The 26,838-nt window shown below is 42.7% G+C and overlaps 1 protein-coding gene across 2 annotated transcripts in view; it reads right to left on the bottom strand.

Annotated features, from left to right (window-relative positions):
• Nucleotides 1–769: 769 nt before the first annotated feature.
• The window catches only part of mthfd1l (methylenetetrahydrofolate dehydrogenase (NADP+ dependent) 1 like), an 85,423-nt gene continuing 59,354 nt past the window's right edge, over nucleotides 770–26,838 (bottom strand). For both annotated transcript variants that reach the window (XM_023999669.1, XM_023999670.1), the window contains exons 20-27: nucleotides 26,510–26,649; nucleotides 25,596–25,637; nucleotides 23,071–23,174; nucleotides 21,730–21,907; nucleotides 15,366–15,473; nucleotides 15,076–15,228; nucleotides 2,229–2,342; nucleotides 770–1,390 (exon numbers count right to left, since the gene is read on the bottom strand). In XM_023999669.1, the coding sequence (XP_023855437.1) occupies nucleotides 2,253–2,342; nucleotides 15,076–15,228; nucleotides 15,366–15,473; nucleotides 21,730–21,907; nucleotides 23,071–23,174; nucleotides 25,596–25,637; nucleotides 26,510–26,649 (815 nt within the window). In that variant the 3' untranslated portion in view covers nucleotides 770–1,390; nucleotides 2,229–2,252. The remainder of the gene's footprint in view (nucleotides 1,391–2,228; nucleotides 2,343–15,075; nucleotides 15,229–15,365; nucleotides 15,474–21,729; nucleotides 21,908–23,070; nucleotides 23,175–25,595; nucleotides 25,638–26,509; nucleotides 26,650–26,838) is intronic.

The following is a 26,838-nucleotide window of genomic DNA, read 5'->3' as shown; positions in this document are numbered from 1 at the left end:
TAAATTACAAGTTATCGCAGTCAAATTGGACTGATTCAGGATTAACACTATGCATAAACAAACCCAATTTGACAAGACTCAGACTAGCCAGTGCAATTTAATCCTATGACAGAGATGGAGTATGATTTAAAGCTCTTGAATCTGTCATCACCCCAAAACAAAGAGGTTAAGTCCAGCACTACTTATGCACACACACACACACAATTACAGCCCCCTCAGTATGAATGAGTGCATTACTTTCCCTCTGACAGTGGAACACACACACTGTACTTAGAGACACCCCAGAGAACAGAGGCAATAACAGACCTAGCAGGTGTGGAATGCCAGCTACGACACAAGCACACATGTACAGAGGAACCACGTAGCAACACAAACATCAGATCCTGACAGACGGAGCTGACATTCTCGGGTCCTGTGAGGGGGCCGGCTCTGAGGCCTGGATTTCAGGACCATCAAGGGCTAAACTCTAAATGTGTGTGAGTACATTTGTTGTTACGCATTCTGGCATTGTTGTTTGCACATGTCTAGGTTCATGTGCATTAGTGAGTATACTTGACTGTGCGCATGATTGAGTGAGTGTATTCAACTGTTCTGCATATGTACACTTTTAACCCAAAGGAAAAATAGCCATTGTGCTTGTTTTGGAGGCTCTCCTTAGAGAGCTCTGTGATAACAGGAAGAAGTCTGTGTCCAAACAACAGATGGAATAGTCTCTGCTCACCTGCTGGGTGTGAACAACAAGACAAAAACTAAAATAAGACAACAGAACTGTAGAGTAAATAAAATTGTTTATTTTAAAAAGGCACAGTTGTTATACGGTAGAAAACCATGGTTTTCCATAATCCATCTAATTAAACAGAAGTAAAGCATCAGCACACAGCTAGTAACCAAACTCCAACAGCCACCCTGTGACCTTTAGCAGGATGCAGTGGATTAAGAAATGTTAGACGAGGCTAGATAACCACATTTAAAACAACTTGTGCGTACAACATGAATTTAGTGCATAAATACATGAACACTTGTACTGCATTACACTAAATAAAAGCATATTAAGCCACATTAAGAAAAATGAAAACAATAAAACCCACACCATGACATGAGATATTATAGTAGTTCATCTCAGTAAACAAATTTAAAAAGTAACAAAATCTTTTACCTAATTTTTAAGGGGTTACAGTTAACAGAAACACAGCATGGTTAGGCCTTAGGCCTTATTTGGTTTAATATCGTTGATGTGCAAAAGAGTGACCCCAGCCTTTGCAGTGGCGTTGTGGAACCCTGTAGGTAGGAAGTGCCATTAGAAGGGTTAAGCATCTTCCATGGAGGGTGTAGGGCTCTTCCTCCAGTCCTCGCCATGCTCCCTACAGGGCAGGAGGGACTTTCACAGAGCCTGAGGAGAGAAAATCAGAACGTTGGAGAAGAGAGTGACTGAGTGACTGACTGAGGGCATCTCTAAATCTTTGGCCATAGCCTTGGTGCTGAGTGAATAGGGAATAACACTGAGTGAAAATATCCAGAGGAGTACTGTGTATTGACGCTGAGGCAATATTTAACACACACACCGTCTAGGCCAAGTGAGCAACTCAGAGGAAGGACAATGAGTGTATGAGTGCTACACATGAATTCAGTTATATAAACATCAGGTTTCTACCCTACACGGCACCTTTCTTGTATGAGTGCTCTACAACAACACATGAATTCAGTTTCATAGACATCACGTTCCTACCCTACACGGTATGTGGCAGATAGACTACATAAGCATTTACAAACTGCTTCACTACTGACTGAATTTACAGGAAAAATGTAGCAGTGTTGTCTGACGGGATATAACGAGACTGCTGCTTACTGTGGCAGTGGAAACAACACAGATACACAGACTGATTCATATGTAGCTAAGATAATAATTTCTCCATCTGGCTTACTGGAACTGTAAAGACATTGTTTGCGACAGCCACAGCCCTTAACCTTGGCAACAGCTACACCTCTGAGCCTCTCATTTCAGTAAAAGTGTTTTAGGCACCATTGGGTAAAATCTAAATGCCAACAATAACGTTACTTAAATTGGAATAAGATGAATGGCGTGCTATACAGTAAAATCTATATCTGTGACTTGTCCAAAATGTGTGATCGATTTAGATGTCAAAAATGAATATGAGCAGCATTTTCAGCTATATATAATATGGAAATAAAAACAGGGTCATAATGGTTTGAATGGAATACTATTTTACCTGTGTGATTGTTCTGAAGCATGCTCAGAAGAGCCCAGTGATCTCCTCTGTAACTGGGTCGAGGTCGATGTCATAGAAACAGGGTCGCGTGGGCAGGCCTGGCATAGTACTCATCTGAGGGGGAGAGGGAGGGGGAGAGAGAGTGAGGAGGAAGAGAAAGAGCAAGTTAGCCATCTGTGCAGTGCATTGTGAAAACAGGTCAAATTACTTGCTTTCCTTTTGAGTTGATTCAATTTAAATTCAGTTCCCAATTGAGTCTTCGATTCATGAGTTTACATACATTAAATTATTGAAAATAACAGGAAATATTCAAAAGTTTAACAGCGATTTACAAACACTAAAAGGAGTCTATAAGACAGCCCTGAGCAGAGCAGCCTCTGGTCTTTACTGTAGTGTATTCTTCTAGCTCAGAGAGCTGGATTTCTAATAACTTAACCAGCAGTGACGCATGAGAGCCAATAACATTTTAATGTAATTTTGACAGGAGATTAAGAAAAAAAACTAAACTAAATCAAATTTAATGGGAGACTAAGGTCAGACGGGGCGGGGCTCAGTGAGAGAAAAAAGGAGTTGATTGGACGACCATAGCCGATTTGCAAAGTGGCCAATAGGGACAGCCAGCTGACTTGACCAATTCAAATCGACCAAAGCACTATTGATTGGGAGTAGGCTTGCAAAATTCTGGGAACTTTCAATACATTCCCCAATATTCCCGAAATCCCAGTTGGATGATTCCCGTAATCCGGAGGGAAACAGTAGGAAATCCGGAATCCTCCAACCAGGATTTCTGGAAAATCAGGGAATTTATTGAAAGTTCCCGGAATTTTGCAACCCTATTTGGGAGTCATGCATGTGTCATTAGAACTCTGTTGAGATGCTATGGATCAGGTCATGTGTGTTGGGATGACAGTTATTGATGAGCAGAATGGAGAGGAAGACAAGGAGAGGTTGTTGGAAAGGAGGATAAACTAGAATGATTAGTCCAGACTTGATCTTTACAGTCCAGATGAACTATGCAAACAGCCGTTTTCCCGGAATAGAGATGTCTCTTGTAGATTCTCTAACAAATAACAGGACCACTATTTTACTCTGTGATCCACTACAGTCAAAGTACAGGTAGTTCTATCTCAGGACGATCTGATGAACCTATTCCAGTAGCGATCGCTGCTTTCTCTTCATAGAAGACCCATACATTCATCTGTAGCGATGGACAAAACTCATAAAATCTTTCATCTGCAGTTTCACACTGAAGTTACGTGGTGAAACAAACTAGACTTCTGAGCCATTAAACAAATTCACTTAAAACAGGTCAAATCAAATTAACAAGAGCCTTAAACAACACTAAATGTACAACTTAGCCCCAAATTACATTCCTACGTAACTATTACTGACTAAGTTGGCCCTACAGGTGAGCCTAGAGTTAGGCTAGAACGTGACAACACAGGAAGTATTTTTCATTCAGCCAATCATCTTTCAGCTCCAAGAGCTGACCCCAGTAAGACTAGCTGTCACCATTGGCGTCGGTTAACGAAGACATGGATGTTGATTAAGGCAGCCCTCCGCACCTCTCTGATTCAGAGGGGTTGGGTTAAATGCGGAAGACACATTTCAGCTGAATGCATTCAGTTAGTTGTACAACTGACTAGGTATCCCCCTTTCCCTAATGAGATCCTAATAAATCAAATCAAGAAGAAAAGTTACAGGCCTATATGGTCATTGGTATTTAGCACACAGAATTTTTAAAATAAAACCTCTCCCAGACCAACCATAAAAACTCTAGCTGCTGTAAATGACAAGATTATGTGTTAACTGCATAACGCTTCTGCATATTCATGACAATACCACAACACAGCTGCTCAATGGTAACTCATGAAGAGTGGGACAAAAGGTTTGGAAAATATTTTCTATAATGAAATAACTGATCTGATGTTGAATTACTATAATCCAAACTCATTTAATTCAGTCTGCTGGAGATCAAATCAAGATGAAGGAAGGTGCTTCCCTATTACATCTACACTCCCATCTATGTGACTCAGAGTGATTGCCAAATGGGTTGACAACCCATCATAAGGACTGTGGTGTCCTTCCAGCGGTCAATGGTTCTGTTCTTTGTCCACATGTGAGCGTCAAAAAAATTTACATCACATTATTTAAATTCCAAGTAAACCAACCAAACTAGACCAGCCTGAAAAATAGAGGGGGGAAAGGTGGGAGATCATGGTCCCGGCACAAAATGGCTACAGTTACTAAGCTGACACATGGTGCTATGCATTTCCACCAAACCAGGTCAAAATCCTCTGGCAGCGAAACACCCTTGCCCTAGGAAACTGTAGAACTGAAGCCTAAATATCTTATATTGAGTGATAATTCCTAGTTTTTTTCCCCGTATCCCCAAAGATATTCTAACGTCAAAGGCAGATCATTTTCCCTTCTTATTTTTAACCTAAAAAAGGCTTAATACAAGTAATTTAATTGTCGTAATAAGGTAAATTATCTTGAAAAAATATCTTGAAATAAGATAAATTACTTGTACTAAGCCTTTTTTAGGTAAAAAATAAATAAAAAATATCTGCCAATGACATTAGACAATTCAGCTTGCTACAAAATATAATTCATTATAAACTGGGTGGTTCAAGCCCTGAATGCTGATTGGCTGACAGCCGTGGTATATCAGACCATATACCACAGGTATGACAAAACATTTATTTTTACTGCTCTAATTACGTTGGTAACCAGTTTATAATAGCAATGAGGCACCTCGGGGTGTTGTGGTATATGGCCAATATACTACGGCTAAGGGCTGTATCCAGGCACTCCGCGTTGTGTCCTGCATAAAGAATATCCCTTAGCTGTGGTATATTGGCCATATGCACAGTATAATTCAACGGCAATGAAGTACATTTTTACATGTTCTATATCTGAGCTGCTTTTTAAAGCAAAAGTCGAATTGAAAACAGTATTGGCATAGTTGAATTCGCAAGCTACTGTAGGAGGACTGATGGTTTGGTTAGCTAAGCTAGCAAGTCTGTTTGGTTACCAAGGCAACTACTGTAGCTATCTAGTAAACTTGCTAGCTACTTCAGTGGATGTTGAACACATTTCTGACGTCAAATGAACACATTTCTCAGCCACAAATATAGCATTGGTATAAGCGGGATAATCAACTCGGGAGCTATATGCGTTTTCTGGAAGATAATGCAACACCGTGGAAGGTTAATGCCACACCTTCCACGTTGTGCATTATTTTCCATACAACGCATAGCCCCTTGATTATCCCTTAACATTACAGTATCTAGGTTGTTGTCTTCATAGTGGAAGAACACACAGAGACCTACCCTGGGACTTACAGCTTTGGCCCTCAAGGAAAGAGTCAAAATGAGGGTATGACTGGGAGTATGGGGCAGGAGAGGAGAAGACAACTAACCGGCCAGTAGAACAGGGCGTTCCTCTCTGATGGAAGAGAATACACTCCTTCTGCAATAACATGTGCGGCTCCATTCCAAACAAAAACCTGTCTTCTCTCTACACTTGTTGACACAGAATTACAGAAACTAAGGGACTGGGCATCTAGTCCAATCAGACCTCAGAAGGTGAGTCATTAGGGCAAACGGGCACTGCAGCGGTTTTGGATTGGAGCAGCTAGTGTCACAGAGGACTAAGAACTTTAAACAGCTCAATTTGACTGGGGGGGGGGGGCTTAACAGGGAGAATATTGAGCCTAGGAGGATATCCTGAGGTAGATTAAATTAAAATCAACTGACTGCTTAAATGTTATTCTGGCGTGAGGCGGGGGAATTAGGCATAATGAAATCATGGACATGAAGAGGAGGACATGTGAAAGGACAGTCACGAGTATGCCCATGGTCAATAGGACTTGCTCTGAAAACACTCTGGAAAGAATGGTCATCTCTCCAATATTGAGAATGGTTTATTTATCCAAAACAACCAATTTGTTCCAATTTTGGACTTGGGAGACACTTGTCCTCTTTTATTTTGCATCTACATTTGTAATGCACCTGTAACTACCACTGTAATGTAGTAGTCCCTAGTGACTACTAGGCATTAAAAACCTCTTAAGGATCGCGTAGGATCGGTGTCCCTATACCGGGATGGTTGTTGCTAACATGCGCTAATGTGACTAGAATGACGTTGTAAGTAACAGCAAACTTTCCAAGTCATAGATATGTCTTATATAATTAGAAAGCTTGTTAATCTAACTGCACTCCCCAATTTACTGTAGCTATTACAGTGAGAAAATACCATGCTATTGTTTGAGGAGTGCACAACAACAAAAAACTTTTATCATGGCAACTGGTTTGATACATTCACCTCTGAAGGTAAATAATGTACTTACATTCAGTAATCTTGCTCTGATTTGTCATAGTTTTGTTTGATAAAATCAATTTTTATATTCAAATGTAGGAACTGGGTTCTACAGTTTGAACCTCTGTATTATATTTGATCAGATCTAATGTGTTATATCATCCCCAGTTTACAATTGGCTCATTCTTCCCCCCTCCTCTCCCCTGTAACTATTTCCCAGGTTGTTGCTGTAAATGAGAATGTGTTCAGTCAACTTACCTGGTAAAATAAAAATATATTCTCCTACATTAATTTCACATTTCCACAAACTTCAAAGTGTTTCCTTTCAAATGGTATCAAGAATATGCATATCCTTGCTTCAGGTCCTAAGCTACAAGCAGTTAGATTTTTTCGAATGCCATTTTAGGAGAGAAAAAAGAAGGAAAAAAAGGGTCAGATCCTTAATTAACACTTAATGTGAACCTGCATCATAGTGCCTACATAACACTGCCATTACAAATGACAGAAGAGGTCATAAACAGTCCTGTCAGCAGAGTTAAAATAATGAACTGTCAGAGAGGAGGGAAGGTAGAAGAGGTTGATGGAGAAGATATGGTTCAGGTAGTGACAATAGGTGTGCTGTTCTCCTTTGGTCCCATACTCCTGAGGCAGCCGGGGAACTTGTCGGAACACGCAAAACACGGACGCTCTGTGGCTAAAGATGGAATCCTGGCTCTGCCAAGAAATTCCCTCCATTATTCCCAAACAATGCGCCATTGTCCGGGAAAACCCTGGGGCCGACAATGTAGCACTTATTCTATCACTGCGTAACACCCCTCTACTGCACTGGAGAGGAGTTGGGGGCTCTTAACTCGGAATAGTACGAAAAACCCACAATTGATTTTACTCTTCCTACCAGTGACAAATATCGACACGGCTTCTCTCTCAGCTCTAAATTAACCAAGTCCATGGCTCTGGCTGGCCTTAGCCAGTCATATCTACTTTTCCTCGCAGAGACTGGTGACTCTCTCTCTCTCTCTCTCTCTCTCTCTCTCTCTCTCTCTCTCTCTCTCTCTCTCTCTCTCTCTCTCTCTCTCTCTCTCTCTCTCTCATCTCTCTCTTCTCTCTCTCTCTCTCTTTCTCTCTCTTTCTCTCTCTCTCTCTCTCTCTCTCTCTCTCTCTCTCTCTCTCTCTCTCTCTCATCTCTCTCTCGTCTCTCTCTCTCAATGGGCTTTTATTGGCCATGGAAAACATGTGTTAACATTGCCAAAGCAAGTGAGAGTAGATATTATACAAAAGTGAATAAACAATAAAAATAAACAGTAAAACATTACACATACAGAAGTTTCAAAACAGACATTAAAGACATGACAAATGTCATACTATATATTGCAGTGTTGTAACAATGTAACAAATGGTTAAAGCACACAAGTTAAAATAAATAAACATAAATATGGGTTGTATTTACAATGGTGTTTGTTCTTCACTGGTTGCCCTTTTCTTGTGGCAAACAGGTCACAAATCTTGCTGCAGTGATGGACATCTCTGGTGGAATTTCACCCAGTAGATATGGGAGTTTATCAAAATTGGATTTGTTTTCGAATTCCTTTGTGGGATCTGTGTAATTGAGGGAAATATGTCTCTCTTAATATGGTCATACATTGGGCAGGAGGTTTAGGAAGTGCAGCTCAGTTTCCACTCATTTTGTGGGCAGTGTGCACATAGCCTTCTCTCTTGAGAGCCATGTCTGCCTACGGCAGCAAGGCTATATGCTCAACTGAGTCTGTACAATAGTCAAAGCTTTTCCTTAAGTTTGGGTCAGTCACAGTGGTCGGTATTCTGCCCTGTGTACTTTCTGTTAGGGTCCACAATAGCATTCCTGTTTGCTATATCTGTTTTTTTTGTTATTCTTTTCCAATGTGTCAAGTAATTATTCTTTTTTTTTGTTTCTATGATTTGGTTGGGTCTAATTGTGCTGGTTGTCCTGGGGCTCTGTGGGGTGTGTTTGTGTTTGTGAACAGAGCCCTAGGACAGCTTGCTTAGGGGACTCTTTCCACAGGTTCTCTCTCTGTAGGTGATGGCTTTGTTATGGAAGGTTTGGGAATGCGTTCCTTTTAGGTGGTTGTCGAATTTTAACGCTCTTTTTCTGGATTTTGATAAAATTAGTGGGTATCGGCCTAATTCTGCTCTGCATGCATTATTTGGTGTTTTAACGTTGTACACGGAGGATATTTTGCAGAGTCTCATTTTGGTGTTTGTCCCATTTTGTGAAATCTTGGTTTGGTGAGCGGACCCCAGACCTCACAACCATAAAGGGCAATGGGCTCTATGACTGATTCAAGTATTTTTAGCCAGATCCTAATTGGTATGTTGAAATTTATGTTCTTTTGATGGCATAGAATGCCCTTCTTGCCTTGTCTCTCAGATCGTTCACAGCTCTGTGGAAGCTACCTGTGGTGCTGATGTTTAGGCCGAGGTATGTATAGTTTTTTGTGTGCTCTAGGGCAACGGTGTCTAGATGGAATTTGTGGTCCTGGCGACTGGACCTTTTTTGGAACACCATTATTTTGGTCTTACTGAGATTTACTGTCAGGGCCCAGGTCTGACAGAATCTGTGCAGAAGATCTAGGTGCTGCTGTAGGCCTCCCTTGGTTGGTGACAGAAGCACCAGATCATCAGCAAACAGTAAGACATTTGACTTCGGATTCTAGTAGGGTGAGACCGGGTGCTGCAGACTGTTCTAGTGCCCGCGCCAATTCGTTGATATATATGTTGAAGAGGGTGGGGCTTAAGCTGCATCCCTGTCTCACCCCACGACCTGTGTGAAGAAATGTGTGTGTTTTTTGCCAATTTTAACCGCACACTTGTTGTTTGTGTACATGGATTTTATGATGTCGTATGTTTTACCCCCAACACACTTTCCATCAATTTGTATAGCAGACCCTCATGCCAAATTGAGTCGAAGGCTTTTTTGAAATCAACAAAGCATGAGAAGACTTTGCCTTTGTTTTGGTTTGTTTGGTTGTCAATTAGGGTGTGTAGGGTGAATACATGGTCTGTTGTACGGTAATTTGGTAAAAAGCCAATTTGACATTTGCTCAGTACATTGTTTTCATTGAGGAAATGTACGAGTCTGCTGTTATGATAATGCAGAGTATTTTCCCAAGGTTACTGTTGACGCTGGTGTGCGTGTCTCTCTCTCTCTGTCTCTCTCTTCTGTCTCTCTCTTCTCTTCTGTCTCCTCTCTGTCTCTCTCTCTGTCTCTCGTCTGTCTCTGTCTCTCTCTCTGTCTCTCTCTCTGTCTCTCTCTCTGTCTGTGTCTGTCTGTGTCTGTCTGTGTCTGTCTGTGAGACGCTTTGTAAATAGATAGGCTACCATGTGTTAGTGCTCTTCTGACTGACGGGCCTAACTTCAGGTGAACACTGGGAGTCCGCCTAATGAACCAAACTACTCAGTAATCTCCTCCACATAGCCTAACTCTCACACACTCACATTTAAACAAAACAAATATATATTTTTTGGTGATTACTGATCAAATTAATTAATTTATAATTAGCAGGTTTGGTTATGTTTTAACAAACCTTTTTTATTTTAGTACTTATGTATTGTATATAGTTATTTTGTGGTTTTCATATCAGCCCTTGAGCTTCCAACCTGCAACACTTTTTTTGTTTTAATTCGTTTTTATCTATCATTTGTTTTCTTTGGAGCAAATAAATAAAGAGATGAGTGGGGGCAGCTTTGAACTCTGACCTGTGTGAGTGTGTGCTTCCTTAAGTGAGAAGTTCACAGTAGTAAATATGACCCGTCGCACCACATTCCTGCTGCAAGTAGTGGTCTCTAAGGAGCTACGGGGCGGATAGCACAACTTAACTGCAACATTTATTTAACTAGGTAAGTCAGTTAATAACACATTTTTATTTACAATGACGGCCTACACCGGCCAAAACCGGACGACACTGGGCCAATTGCAGCCGCCCTATGGGACTCCTAATCACGGCTGGGTTGTGGTACAGCCTGGAATCGAACCAGGGTGTCTGTAGTGACGCCTCAAGCACTGAGATGCAGTGCCTTAGACCGCTGTGCCACTCGGGAGACCAAAAAAGTCCATTCTATCCTATTCTGACTTCAGCCAGGGAAGTGCTACAGGAGTTGACAACCCACAGACGCACTGCCTTTCTCATGGGGGGAATTGTAACAAGAAGCTTAAATTATAAGATGTGAGGCTTTAGGCTGGTGTGCGTATTAGTTTATGGTGTACTTAACATTTTCAACAGTTTCACATTTGATTGGGATGTCATCGCGAGTGCATTGGGAGGTCACAGACAGAACCTGAAGATTAGAAACCTATATATTTCATGGATTGCACTCCTTTGACATCTCTACAATATTGGAATTGTCAGGACTACACAAATCAAAACAGAGCTTGGAATTCCTGGTCAAAAGTTGTGTGTTGCGTGTAGCTACTTTCAACTCTTTAAATATAACCTCTAGGTGACAGAGGCACAGCTGGACAAGTGAACAGGATCTATAAATTCCAGCTATTCTGTGCTTCATAAAGAGGAGACCTTCATGTCTTAAAGTAATGATGGACTGTAATTTCTCTTTGCTTATTTGAGCTGTTCTTGCCATACATAACATGGACGTGGTCTTTTGCCAAATAGGGCTATCTTCTGTATACCACCCCTACCTTGTCACAACACAACTGATTGGCTCAAACACATTAAGGAAAGACATTCCACAAATGTACTTTTAACAAGGCACACCTGTTAAATGAAATGCATTCCAGGTGACTACCTTATGACCTGTTTGCGAGAATGCCAAGAGTGTGCAAAGCTGTCATCAAGGCAAAGGGTGGCTAGTTTGAAGAATCAAATATATTTTGATTTGTTTAGCACTTTTTTGCTTATTTCATAGTTCTGATATCTTCACTATTATTCTACAATGTAGAAAACGGTAACAAATTAAGAAAAACCCTTGAATGAGTAGGTGTGTCCAATCTTTTGACTGGTACTGTATGTATTAAAAATCCCTGGTTGAATACCCCTGCTCTAATGGGATATGGATTCTACAGAGACCTATTGTTTTCCCTGTGACCTCTCCCTCACATATCTGGGAAATGACATCAGCCCCTTCCTGGTTCCTCACCCAACTAAGGCCTTCACCTGCCCCTCCCCCTCTTTATTCCCCGGGGCCTTCAGTTGGCCAAATCTCTCCACCTGTGAGAGAGAGCGAGATGATCCTGAGGTCAGGGTGACACAAAACTGACATGACAACCACAACAGTGCTAATTAAACTGTGTGCCATCCCTGCTTCACTCCTCACATTGGGTCTCGTGCTCACAAAGGCAGGTGCAGCAAAAGCAACCCGTCTCCCAGACAAAACATTCTCTCAAGTAACTAGCTAATACACAAGCATATTGTACAAACAAACGTCAAAAACACACTCACGTGTCAGATCAACACTCTGGCACGTGTTAAGAAAACCTACAGGATACACACCCAAATGCATAGATGGCTGCCGTAGTGCTCACTTGCCTTACACAGTAGTCTAAAGCTACTTATTGGGATCAAAGAACTTCAATGAATTCAGACATCAATTTAATAAAATGAATAAAAGGTCAAGTTCACCAAACTAAAAGAGAGTACATTACAGAAACTAATCTGCTAGCCCTTTAGACATGGATCTAATCAGACGCCAGGAGGAGACTATGGGCCAGGCGAAAAAGTTCAAGGAGCTGCTAGTAAATTCCCTCCGGGGTCAGGAGTCATAGTTCAAGGGTCGTGATGGCTACACAGGCCCTAGCAGATCAAAGCGGTGGAGGCGGGTGGCTGGATAGACGTCCTACCGACTGGCGGCCGCCCCTACCCAGCATGCCGGGGAAACAGTGGGGGACCAACTTCCTGTACGACCAACAACTGCCCACCAACCGGCCCCATCCAGCCAAGCCCATCATGCCCAACCCAGCTCAGGGGTTATCAGGAAGGTCTGGGGTTAAGTCCAGTTCAGAAGAGGAACATCCAAAGGAGAGTAGAGGGTAATAGATAGACACACACACACGGAAACCCTGTGTGTCTGCGTATGCGATAAGACTTTCAGTGGGCAGCTAAGGAAGTCGAGCAACTTCCTTAACTTCTCTATGATAGGGGGCAGCATTTTCACGTTTGGATGAAAAGCATACCCAAATTCAACTGCCAGCTACTCATCCCCAGAAGATAAGATATGCATATTGTTAGTATATTTGGATAGAAAACACTCTGAAGTTTCTAAAACAGTTTGAATCATGTCTGTGAGTATAACAGAACGTATTTAGCAGGCGAAACCCCGAGGACAAACCATTCAGATTTTTTGTTGTTGTTGAGGTCACTCTTTTCAATGAGATTTCATTGGGAAACCAAATATCTAATCGACCTGCTTGCAGTTCCTACCGCTTCCACTGGATGTCAAGTCTTGAGAAATTGGTTGAGGTTATTCCTTTGTGTAATGAAGAAGTACGGCCATCTTGAATGAGAGTCACATTAAGTGTCCTGTTGGATAGAAGCGCGTGAGCAGAACGCTGGCTATAGTTGGTTTTAATCCTGTATTGAACACAGATCATCCAGTCTTCAATTTTATCGATTATTAACATTCAAAAATACCTAAAGTTGTATTACAAAAGTAGTTTGACATTTTTTGGCAAAGTTTACAGGTAACCTTTGAGATATTTTGTAGTCACGTTTGAGCAATTTGGAAGCAGTGTTTTTCTGGATCAAACGCGCCAAATAAAATGGACATTTTGGAAATATATTGACGGAATTAATCAAACAAAAAGGACCATTTGTGATGTTTATGGGACATATTAGAGTGCCAACAACAGAAGCTCGTCAAAGTTAAGGCATGAATTATATTTTTATTTCTGCGTTTTGTGTCGCGCCTGCAGGGTTGAAATATGCTTTTCTCTCTTTGTTTACTATTGTGCTATCCTCAGATAATAGCATTGTTTGCTTTCGCCGAAAAGCCTATTTGAATTYTGACATKTTGGCTGGATTCAYAACMAGTRTAGCTTTAATTTGGTAACTTTCATGTGTGATTTAATGAAAGTTWGATTTTTATAGTAATTTTCATAGTAATTAATTTGAATTTGGCGCTCTGCGTTTTCTCTGGCTTTTTGCCAAGTGAGACAGTAGCGTCCCGCCTAAACTCAGATTTTTGGATATAAATATGAACTTTACCGAACAAAACATACATGTATTGTGTAACATGAAGTCCTATGAGTGTCATCTGATGAAGATCATCAAAGGTTAGTGATTAATTCTATCTCTATTTCTGCTTTTTGTTACTCCTCTCTTTGGCTGGAAAAATGGCTGTGTTTTCTGTGGCTATCTACTGACCTAACATAATCGTTTGGTGTACTTTCGCCGTAAATCCTTTCTGAAATCAGACATGTTGGCTGTATTCACAAGTGTAGCTTTAATTTGGTGTCTTTCATGTGTGATTTCATGAAAGTTAGATATTTATAGTAATATATTTGAATTTGGCGCTCTGCATTTTTACTGTCTTTTGGCCAAGTGGGACGGTAGCGTCCAACATATCCTAGAGAAGTTCATGACAGAAAGTTCAGGGTCGAAAGGAATGAGGTTTAAAGCAGAGCTTCGGATGAAAGATTTAACTGACTAATGTATATATTTTTTTCTTTTGACCCCTTTTTCTCCCCAATTTCGTGATATCCAATTGGTAGTTACATCGCTGTAACTCCCGTATGGACTCGGGAGGTGTGAAGGTCGAGAGCCATGCGTCCTCCGAAACAAGACCCTGCCAAGTCGCACTGCTTCTTGACACACTGATCGCTTAACCCGGAAGCCAGCTGCACCAATGTGTCGGAGGAAACACCGCACAACTGGAGACCGAAGTCAGTGTGCATGCTGCCGGCCCGCCACAAGGAGTCGCTAGAGCGCGATGGGACAAGGACATCCCGGCCGGCCAAACCCTCCCCTAAATCGGATGACGCTGGGCTAATAGTGCGCTGCCTCATTGGTCTCCTGGTAGTGACACAGCCTGGGATCGAACACAGGTCTGTAGTGACGCCTCAGTAGTGCTTTAGACTGCTGCGCCACTCGGGAGGCCCCTAATTGACTAATGTTTGAACTGAGAACCGTACGAGGGAATTAGATATATTTTTTATTTTACTCGAATGTTCTTGAATTCCTCAGAGCAGCAATGTAAGAGTAAGTCACACACACACATCGTTAAGAAAAATTCCTGGCATTTCTGGCGCCAGAAGTCTGGTTAGAGGGACTACACCTCAGGAGGCACAGCTGGGCAGGGTCAAAAACACACAAGGGACACTAAAGAAAACCACACACACACACACCCTGCCACTCAAAATTCACTTCATACACACTGTGACTCTCTCCCGTCTCTACCACTCTCTCACACGAGACACATTGAGAACCAAAAGTGGGTCACTGAGACCGTGTTCATGTAAAAATGGCTTAACCCTGCCTTAGATCCCTATGGAGACTAATAGAGCCTCAGTCTCTGTGCTTCCAGAATCCAGACCACTCACCGTTCCCACCAATGGGTAGATGAATCCTGCCCCGATGCTGGCACGGATGTCTCTGATTGGCAGGGTGAAGCCGGTGGGCGTGCCCTTCTTCTCAGGCAAGTGTGACAGGGACAGGTGGGTCTTGGCCATGCAGATTGGAAGCTTCCCGTAACCCTGCGGGCAGGAGCACAGGAACATAATTAGACAACTGAATTAATTCAGTGTGTGTGTGTGTGCGCATGTTGATGCATGAGAAAGTAACTATGTAAAAGCTTCAATAGATCATGTGTAGTATGGTATGGTGACCTCACCTGCTGGTTGTAATAGTCTATCTTGGCCTGGGCCTCTGGAGACAGCTCGATGTCATCAGCCCCGTACACCTTCTGGGCTATCATCCTAATCTTCTCCACTATGGGGGTCTGGGAGGACAGAGGACATAGGACAGTATTCAGCAAGGACCTATGGGAAACAGACGTTTGGTCTCAAAAGGAACTAAAACCTTAAGGACTTTGCTCTCACACAGTGTCTACGCATGTGCACAGGTTCGCTTCACACTGTTACAGCGTGGTAGCCAGGGCACCAAACCAGCAGAGAAGAAGTTGAGCCTCACTCTTCAACGCTCTTAGTTGTTGCGGAAATTGACCCACTATGCTGTTTACTTTCTGCATCTACGTCATATCGCTGAGTCTACCTTTAGAAGGTCTTTCTCTGTCACATTTAAAATCAGTAGACAAATGCTAGGAGAGTAACAACTAAAAACTACCTAGGGAATACAGTATGTATTGTTCTTCCTGAGAAGGCCTTAATTAGCCTAGGGTTGTAAACCCTTCTACTGGCCAGTCATCTAAGGAAACAGAACTCCACTACATGATGCTAGCGCTAATCAGAGAGACAAGAAATGGCTCCATGGACCTACACACACACCCGCACGTGAGCCCACAATCACAGGCGCAAACACACACAAGCACGCACGCACACGCAAACACACACGCGCAAACACAGGCACACACTACCCTGCATGGTCTCTATAACAGGATCAGTTAAACAAAGTCACATTCCAAACTCACTAACTCAAACCAGCTGATGTTTTTTCCTCCGATTCTGGATGGGCTCCCAAAGACAGGAACTCAAACATGGGACATTAAGGCATGGGGGTGTTTCACAGATACACATATGAAGAAAACATACACACCAAATTCAGCATAAACACACATTGACCTTGCTCACTCCTAGACATCCTTTCTTGAGGGTTATTTTGGAATTGTGAGACGTTTTTGGCATTAGAGTCTAACATAAGGAGTGAGAACATCTAGATATACACACACTACCGTTCAAAGTTTTGGGGTCACTTAGAAATGTCCTTGTTTTTGAAAGAAAAGCACATTTTTGGTCCATTAAATTAACATCAAATTGATCAGAAATAGTGTAGACATTGTTAATGTTGTAAATGACTAATGTAGCTGGAAACGGCTGATTTTTAATGGAATATCTACATAGGCCCATTATCAGCAACCATCACTCCTGTGTTCCAATGGCAAGTTGTGTTAGCCTTTTTAAAATAATAAACTTTGATTAGCTAATTGATCATTAGAAAACCCTTTTGCAATTGTTAGCAGAGCTGAAAACTGTTGACCTGATTAAAGAAGCAATAAAGGTGGCCTTCTTTAGACTAGTTGAGTTCTGGATCATTGGCATTTGTGGGTTCGATTACAGGCTCAAAATGGCTAAAAACAAAGGACTTTCTTCTGAAACTCGTCAGTCTATTCTTGTTCTGAGAAATGAAGGCTATTCCATGCGAGAAATTGCCAAGAAACTCAAGATCTCGTACAAGCTGTGTACTACTCCCTTCACAGAACAGGGCAAACTGTCTCCAACCAAACTGTCTAACGTGATAAATTCAGAAACAACAAGAGAGTTTGTGGTCAAGTCAAAATGTACCACATGCAATTTAAGGAGGGACAGAAATAGTGCAGTGAAAGACAGTCAACCCTTGCCCTCCAAAACAGATAGGCACATAATTGTCTTTATCTTCTCTCCACCGCGAAACGCCTATTTTAGAACAGGCAAACAAAACAGGCTCCCCGGCGGTGGAGAGAGGGCCCCCTCCTCGTCGCAGAGTCCGACTGACGAATCTGGATTTGGCGGATGCCAGGAGAACGCTACCTGCCCCAATGCATAGTGCCAACTGTGAAGTTTGGTGGAGGAGGAATAATGGTCTGGGGCTGTTCTTCATGGTTCGGGCTAGGCCCCTTAGTTCCAATTAAGGGAAATCTGAACGCTACAGCCTACAATGAAATTCTAGACGATTCTGTGCTTCCAACTTTGTGGCAACAGTTTGGGGAAGGCCCTTTCCCCTTTCAGCATGATAATGCCTCCTTGCACAAAATAAGGTCCATACAGAAATGATTTGTTGATATCGATGTGAAAGAACTTGACTGGCCTGGACAGAGCCCTGACCGCAACCACATCGAACACCTTTGGGAAGAATTGGAATGCAGACTGCAAGCCAGACCTAATTGACCAACATCAGTGCCCTACCTGGCTAATGCTTTTGTGGCTGAATGGAAGCAATTCCCCGCAGCAATGTTACAACATCTAGTAGAAAGCCTTCCCAGAACGGTGGAGGCTGTTATAGCAGCAAAGGGGGACCAACTCCATATTAATGCCCAAGATTTTGAAATGAGATGATTGACGAGCAAGTGTCAACATACTTTTGGTCATGCTGTGTACTTTAAATGTGGCGCTATGACAGTCAATTGCAAATTAGTCTGACAATGTATCTTATCTCACCACCAATAATGAGATGGGTGTGGTTGATGAATGTCGCATCAGAGCTTCTCAAAGTCGGGGGGGCGTCGTCAACTGTGCGCACCTCAAATCTGCTGTCAGATCCAACCCTGATCTATATTTGGTTTTAATGCAGACAAGAGCACTGAATCCAGTTTCACACATATGAGCTGGCGAAGGGTAGTCTACCATGACTTTTCTGGGGCTTTCAAGACAACTGGGAACTCTGAAAAACAGGTGGTCAAGTTATGACATCAGTGATCTTTAGGTTGGAAAGTCGGTTCCCTTCGAGTCAGAAACCAAAACTCCTCAGTGACCCGTGAATGCGTTGTCTGCAGCATTCGGGCACATGACAGCTCGACCAGCTGTTCGATTTCTCTTACTAGCATGTCAACTGAGCCAGGACCACAGTCCAACGGATTGGGAAGTAAGTCCCAAAGTGCCCTTCCAAGCATTGGAGGTGAGCAGTCATCACTCATGTGGGACACTTACTGATGCTGTTTTCTGTTATTTTCATTACACAGAAAGTCAACCAAGTCTGTTGTTTTTTAACCCATTGTGAATGACACAGTTCCTCTCTTAATGTGAAAAATCTTTCTAACACTCCCCCTCGATAACCACCAAGCCTCGGTGTGAAATAGAACATTTTCATGCTCTGATCCCATATCTCCACATAGTTTTGTGAACAGGTGCAGTGGATGTGGTTTGATGTAGTTATCTGCTGTGGTATATCTCAGTTCTGTGCTCAGCTCTTTTGCCTCCAGTTGCTCTCAGTGTATCATATAAATGTGTCCATATGGCAGAGGGAGACACATTCATAACTAGAGTCCCGCCATAGATGGAGTCCCATCTGGTCAAAAGCATCTCGGCCCTCACAGCTAACAGCCATTTGGAGAGCATAAGCTGGGGAGTTTGAGTCGTTCAGTCAAGAGTATCTTTCCTCTTGATTGCTAGCAATAGCATAAATTCTTCATTTAACAGTGTTATCTGACAACGGTATTGATGTGAGTTTCTGTGCCTCGGTCTCCCCACACATTGTTTTCACCATATCAGTTGCGGTCGGTAATATCAAAGTCTCTGCAATAGTGTGTGGTTTCATAGCGTGGCAGGCCTTGCCATTAACTGTGGGACTGATTCAACTGCATCCCTTTCCATGATCTAAGGGCGCTCCCTGGTTGAATTCTATCTTTTAGATTTGAATCATTTTCATTTTTATGGTTAACCACATTACAATGATTTTGAGATACAAAGACGATATTATAATATACACTGAGTGTACAAAACATTAGGAACACCTGCTCTTTCCATGACAAACTGACTAGGTGAATCCAGGTTAAAGCTATGATCCCTTATTGATATCCCCTGTTAAATCCACTTCAAATCAACGCAGATGAAGGGGAGAAGACATGTTAAAGAAGGATTTCTAAGCCTTGAGAGAATTGAGACATGGATTGTGTATCTGTGCCATTCAGAGGGTGACTGGGCAATAAAAAAGATTTAAGTGCCTTTGAATGGGGTATGGTAGTAGGTGCCCGGCACACTGGTTTGAGTGTGTCAAGAACTGACAGTCCTATACAACACTGGTGCCCAAAGACCCATAAAAGAATGCACAAGTCGTCGTACCTTAGCACGAATGGGGTATGGCAGCCAAAGACCTTGCAGAATTCCACTTTTCAGCAAAAAACAAGAAACTGTGGTTGCAGTGGGCTAAGGAAGAAAAACACTGGGAAATTGGAAAAACATTGCCTGGTCTGATGAATCCCGGTTCCGTTTGTTTTACACTGATGCGAGTACTAGGGTATGGAGAAAACCACGAGTACATGCATCCATCATGCCGTGCGTCAACATTGCAGTCTGGAGGTGGTGTGATGGTGTGGGGTGTGTTTTCATGGCACACATTGGGCCCCTTGATAAAAGTCGAGCAACATTTGAATGCCACAGGATATCTGAATATCATTGCCAATCAGGTGCATCCCTTCATGGCAGCAGTATATCCATATGCAAATTTATTTTTTCAGCAGGATAATGCCCCATGCACAAAGCTAGGATTGTCCAGGAATGATTCTGCGAACATGACCGTGAATTCAGCTGACTGCAGTGGTCTGCCCAGTCACCAGATCTCAATCCAATTGAGCATCTGTGGGATGAGATGGATTGGAGTATTGGAGTCAACATGGGCCAGCATACCTGTAGAACACTTGACATATTGTAGTCCATGCCCCTACGAATTGAGGCTGTTCTGAGAGCAAAATAGGGTGCAACTCAATATTAAGAATGTGTTAAATGTTTTGTACACTCAGTGTATGTATTTCTTATTTTTCAGGATTTTGGAAATTGTCCCGTGACCCCATTTCACCCCTAGTTTGGGAACTGTTGGCTTAGAGACTTTGGGTCAACACATTCCACACCGTATAATAATAAAGTTACTATAGGAACTGTGTGCACAGTCTGAAATTAAAACCTGAATGCAAGACTGAGAACCCTCAGTCATGATTAGGTGACTGACTAGGGGAGCTCAAGTCTTCAGGTCTCAAGCAAGGTTACTCATCACGCAGGGGCACACTGGGACCAGAAGCCAACCCTGGCATTTCTAAAACACCGGCCCATTTTTTCCCTTGAGGCTCCCATTAGCAGCCAGAATGATAATTCTGCGCTAAAACCCAAGTCAGACAGACCCACTGGGCTATAAATGTACCAGCCCATCTGGCATTTGCCTGAAATGGCAGATGGCCAGTCCGCCTCTTTCATCATGTGAGTAACCACCTGGTATGGTTTGGCCAAAGCAGACCCGTTCTTGGCAAGTCTCGTTTTCACACCTCCTCTGTGAGGCATAGCAGGGATATTGCCCTGGGTCGGGGGAAAGGCCACTTGGACCTACTCCGCCACATGCAACAGGCGTTATGTATAGGGGTTGTTCATAGGGTCACAGGTAGGAACTGGATGGGATACAGTAGCACAGTACAGTAACACACGCCCCTATGCCCCTGGCCCTGACCACAGCATTCTCACAGGGCTCAGAGGAATGACAGTGTGTCAGGGCCCTTTAACAAGCTCCAAACAATTAATATCACAGGCCAGTGTTACACCACACTAATACTAACCACCACCCAGTGCTTACATACAAGCTAGCAGTGTCTCTCATTGCCATAGCTTCACATAGAACTAGAGATGGGGTTTATTCCACTAATTCAATTCCAACTCTGTAAATTCCATTTAGTTCAATTCAAATTCCAGGTCAGTCCATCTCTGAATTCTGAGATAATTCAATTCCTCTCAAGTCCAATGTTCCAATAATTCTATTCCCAATTCAATATTATGCCCAACAATTCCACAAATTCTAAATCCTCAGAGGTTCAGGCTGATCATGTCACTGAGTTCAGACAGCGTAGCTATACTGGAAATATACAAATACATTTTTGTGCTGCATGATTTGAACTCCATGTGCATGAATTCCAATCCAAACAGTCCAATTCCATATCTTGAAGATTGTTGAAATTAAAATTGAATTCAACGTAAATTCTTCACTTCATGAGTTAATTCAAGAATTGAATTCGAATTTCAAACTAAATTGAGCCCAACCCTGCACAGCTCCCCATGTACTGTAAAGCTAATATTATTGGTGAAATAAATGTGACCCGACCTTGCAGGCTCAACAAAAGCAATGTCAATTTATTTATCTACAACACTTAACTATGTCGGGACATTTTATAATGATTGGACATGGCAACCACATTCCTGCACCCGTTTATATCACAAGCCAGAATAGTCTGCAGAAACTTGACAAGTTTGTCTATTTAGCTTACTTACCTTCCAATACTTCCAGATTAGCGCTTAGAAGTGTAAACTAGAGGCTAGATGTCGTAGTGCAACGGGGTGTCTGTCTCTCACCTCTTGGCTGTAGAGGAACTGGAAGTGGCTGGGCTGACTGCCGGCCTGCTTCACTGCCTGGGCCAGCTCCACCGAGCCACGGCCACCCCGCGCCCAGTGATGACACGGCACGGCATCCGACGCCCCAGACTCCTTGGCCATCTGGCACACCAGGTCGATCTCAGCCTGGGTGTCGGTCCTGTGGAGTAGCCAAGGAGACGGTAACCATAGAGGAAACCAGGGAAACAACTGTAGGGATTGGAGCAATGAATGGTGTGACTGACAGTTGTTGGGACACATAACAAGGTGTTGAAATGAGATGGCAACCTCGAAGTGTTTAAGTTTGTGTTAACAAGACCTTTTTCCTTATGTTTTTGCATTGTGTGTGTGTGTGTGTGGTGTGGCCATGTGACAGCCCATTTAGTCTAAATGAGGCCTGAAGGCCAAAGCCACATTCTAATAGCTTCCGACACACCACAGTTCCTGTGTAAACACCTCAGTCACACTGACAGACTAACACTATGTAAAACACACCAAGTCATCTAACCACAGACCTCAACAACACCAGTCATGACATGGGCCACTTGCTGTGTGTGAGTGTGTATATATATGTGTTTTTGGTTTTACTATCCTTGTGGGGACCAGAAGTCCTCACAAGGATAGTAAAACAAGGAACATACGACATTTCACAATTCCCCACAAATAAATACATCTATTTTAGGGTTAGGGGTTAGGGTTAGAATTAGGGGTTAAAGGGATATTTAGGGGTTAAAGGGATAGCATGCTAGCAGATAATGCTAGTTAGCATTACCTCGCAAAATTACTTTCCTTCATTCTGGGCACAGAGACATAATCCCTAAGCATCTCTTTAATGTTATGGTTAGGGACAATAGGATTTTGATTTTTTGGTCCCCACAAGGATAGTAAAACAAACGTGTGTGTGTCACTGGCAGGTTGACATTTATTGTCATGAGTCTTGTCCTGGACGAAGAACTGAGGAATTTCCCCTTAGATGGGCCAGCTGCAAAATCTAAATTGTTTATATTTTAAAAAATGCATGAAAACAGTGTGGTTAATATTTAAAATCAGACGTTATGACTTTATGGCCGTGCCGGCTAGTGACCACTCTGCAGAGCTGACGAAAAACGTCTGACCCTCATATGTGTTTGCATATTTTTGTAACAAACTGATAAGGATTCTAAAGCTAAACATGTTGTGTCTGCATACGTCTATGCATGTGTTCATATCTGCATTCACATGCCTGTCCACAATATGGGGTATGACGGAGAGAGAAGAGAGGCCCAGGCCAGCTGAGGACTAAGCTGATCAGCTGCTCAGACTGATACAGACTGGAAGTCTTACTTGAAGACGTTGAGAGCCACGACCACAGGGACTCCAAACAGGTGGACTATCTGGATCTGTTTCCTCAGGTTACTGCTGCAGCCCTTCGCCACCAGACTCAGGTTCTACAATACAGAGGGACAGAGAGCGTGAGATAGGGAGGGAGTGCGAGAGATTCATTCCAATCTAATGGAAACAGTCAAACTCAAAGTCAAACTCATCCAGGTCACAAGTGCAGTGGTGTTAGATGTGAGGCAGAGAGAGTGGCAGGTATTCATCTCTTTCATTTCCACAAGTGGAATATTAAATGCTAACTACCGAAACAGGATATCACCATTTATGAGAAGCTTGGTCAATGACTCAGGAGTTGTCGCTCATATGACACAGTGTGTGTGTGTGTGTGCATGTGAGAAAGACAGAATGAGCGAAAGACTGAGAATGAGCGAAAGAGAGAAAGAGAAGAGATAAAAAGCAAGAGTGGGAGAGAGGAGTGGGCGTAGATAGAGGATGTTATAATTGCATTGTAAGAGCCATGTCTTTTACAGAGTCAGGAGAATTGGAAGGTTGAACCTATTGGCTGTAGTGCATCCCTCTACCCCACTCTGCTACAGTCCCCTCTGGTAGTTCAGTCAGCTAGAGCAACACTGACTCGCCTTCAACAGTTTAGACTTCGGGGGGGTGTGAGATGAGGCAATACTCACTAAGGAGCTCAAATCCTGTTTTACAGCAACATTGATACTTTCTGGGGAAGGAAGAAAGTGTTTTGTCAGAGTGGGTGTGCGTGCACGTGTGCGCGTGACAGGCAATACTGCCAGAGATAATTAAACCCTGTCTGTTTAGCACCAAAGTTGTCATATTCCAGGATCCACTGACTGGCCTATCCAGAACCCAGTCCTTAGTCGTCTCCAGGCCCTAACGTTACTCTGCTGTGCCTGGCTCTGTGCCTGGCTCTGTGCCTGGCTCTGTGCCTGGCTCTGTGCCTGGCTCTGTGCCTGGCTCTGTGCCTGGCTCTGTGCCTGGCTCTGTGCCTGGCTCTGTGCCTGGCTCTGTGCCTGGCTCTGTGCCTGGCTCTTCTCTCTCAAGCCCTTCTGCTTCTCGTTAGAGCCCTCACAATTAACTTAGCTAACACCCCTTCATTATTTGCTCAGCTGAGGAGCCTTTGAGAGAGGAGTGATTTAAACCAGGCATGGGGTTTGAACATACAGACCCCCCACCTCCATCTCTATTAAGCCCCCTCCCTGACCGGAGACCCAAGCCAAGGGTCTATTTGCCCTGCTAATCAAATAATTACCTCAAATCATGTTCAAGAGAGAGCGAGAGAGAGCGATGCATGTCTGTATGTGAGGAATGGAAAGAGGAATGAGGACCAAAGGGGATGACTGGAGGCTAGGGCAGAACTTGGAAATGTCAGATACTCTTTTTAGTCCTTCCTTCGTTCTCCTCTTCCCTCCTACCCATGTGTATAGTATGACATTGCATCATCCCCTAAAACCATAAACCTCATCTGACTATTAAATTTGCCTGGTTATAGGTGTGTTTCCGTATTACCAGAGACATTCATATCCAGGTGCTAAGTCCCACTGTTCTGCTGGCTGATTGATTGATTAAATGATATTCCACTCACTTGTCACTTGCATCCCGGATCTAAATCAGTTCCTTATTAGAGGGGAAGTACTGTATGCGAACTGGCAGTTAGAGTGTTGGACTTGTAACTGAAAGGTTGCAAGATCGAATCCCCGAGCTGACAAGGTAAAAATCAGTCGTTCTGCCCCTGAACAAGGCAGTTAATCCACTGTTCCTAGGCCGTCATTGAAAATAAGAATTTGTTGTTAAAATATACTGGACATCAAGGCCTGGATTTAAAAACCCCTTGTACACACCCTTCCTCAAGTCCACGCCTGTGATGTTAACAGGGCGCAACGTTGCCACCTATGGACAGGGATATGTATGGCCTTCCATTTTATCAAACCCACAAACAAACAAACAAACAAACAAAGGCTTGATTTGTTGATTGTGGTGGCAAATGTGAAAGGAAATGTTGTGTTGCACAACATAGTAATAGGTCTTACATGAGCAAATGACTTCCTAACTGGATCTAATAGTACCAAGGCTATCCTGACCTTAGACAAAATCAGGTTACGTTAATGATCATAACCCAGTGATTAGATCGAACCACAACCCCCCTACCCCTCCACCTCTCAATAAAGCCACTGACATGTTTATTTAATTTCCCTAATCAATTTCTATCCCTGCATCATCAAGTCAGGGAACCAACGGGAGACATGCAAATCAAATGTTGATCAGGAGGACATCATGTTTCATGTCAGGTACAGTAGCCTATGCTCAACTCCCAGCTCTTTCATGCCACAAAGTGTCTGTCTGCTGACTTTGGTTAATACTTTTTCACTGGTCTTTTTTTAATAAATTTTTTTAACTTGGGGAACAAGGGAGTCAACTCTTAATAAGCTCGCATTGCCACTGACAACAAAAATAGTTGTACTACCCTGTTTCAAACCAAGTAAAGTGCTCTCTCTCCAAACTCTTACCTCATCTATGTACTCTCTTGGTAGAGGTGAACCAGCTGAGACCTGCAGGAACAGTCATTTTAGCACATATTCAAACAAAAAATATATCACCATCAAATACTGTATTATGGTCAACTCGGGTACAGTAAATACCAGGAAACTGAAATGAACGGTCCAGGTGCTAGTGCAGATAAGCAACTCTTGGACTAGGGTTATCTAATACAATCTATAAACAAACATTTATTCCAGAGAGGTATGCAGCACACAGATAACTGAGTTTATGGATACGGCATGAAAACATTAGCCAGAGCACTGTAATCACAGAATTTCTCATCCTTAGACATTTACAACAGTGGGCCATTTACTGATGTGGGTACATGGTAACCGCTCCATCTTAGAATTGCAGAGATCCTATAACCTTAGCCCTATACAGTAGAGAACAATAAAGTTTAGTACAGACTCTTGCTATATTAGCATTATAGAACGCAGTGGTGGAAAAAGTACTCAATTGTCATACTTGAGTAAAAGTAAAAGTCACCATAATAGAAAATGACTCAAGTAAAAGTCACCCAGTAAAATACTGTATAAATCATTTCAAATTCCTTATATTTAGCAAACCAGACGACAACTCTGAAGCGTTGGTGTTTAGTGAGCCCACCGGATCAGAGTCTGTAGGGATGTACTCTTAATAAGTGTGTAAATTAGACCATTTTCCTGTCCTGCTAAGCATTAAAATGTAACGAGTACTTTTGGGTGTCAGGGAAAATGTATGGAGTATAATTATTTTCTTTAGGAATGTAGTGAAGTAAAAGTATATATATATCAAAAATATATATGGTAAAGTACTGACACCCCAAAAAACTACTTAAGTAGTACTTTAAATTATTTTTTATTTAAGTACTTTACACCACTGATAGAATGGATGGATGACTCACATTGGGACCGCCTCCATGCATTTTCAATGCTCTGACCGTGGCGACCAGGACAACAACGTTTGGCCTCAGCCCCGAGGCCCTGCACTTGATGTTGAAGAACTTCTCCATCCCGATGTCTGCCCCGAAACCAGCCTCAGTCACTGTAGAGAGGAGAGAAGTGGGTAGGAGTCAACACCAGAGTTAGACAGGAAGTGAGATAAGTCCAACGCATAGGCAGATCAGCCCTGTGTTTGTTTTCACTTTCTGTAACTTACTTCTACAGTACATGGACATTACACGTGACCAAGTCCTCAGTTTAGTCGGATACATCTTCAAAGAGCACTGCAGCG

The sequence above is a fragment of the Salvelinus sp. IW2-2015 genome, linkage group LG14 (assembly GCF_002910315.2).
Source record: "Salvelinus sp. IW2-2015 linkage group LG14, ASM291031v2, whole genome shotgun sequence".
Taxonomy (NCBI): Eukaryota; Metazoa; Chordata; class Actinopteri; order Salmoniformes; family Salmonidae; genus Salvelinus; species Salvelinus sp. IW2-2015.
This window is presented reverse-complemented; position numbering and strand designations above follow the sequence as displayed.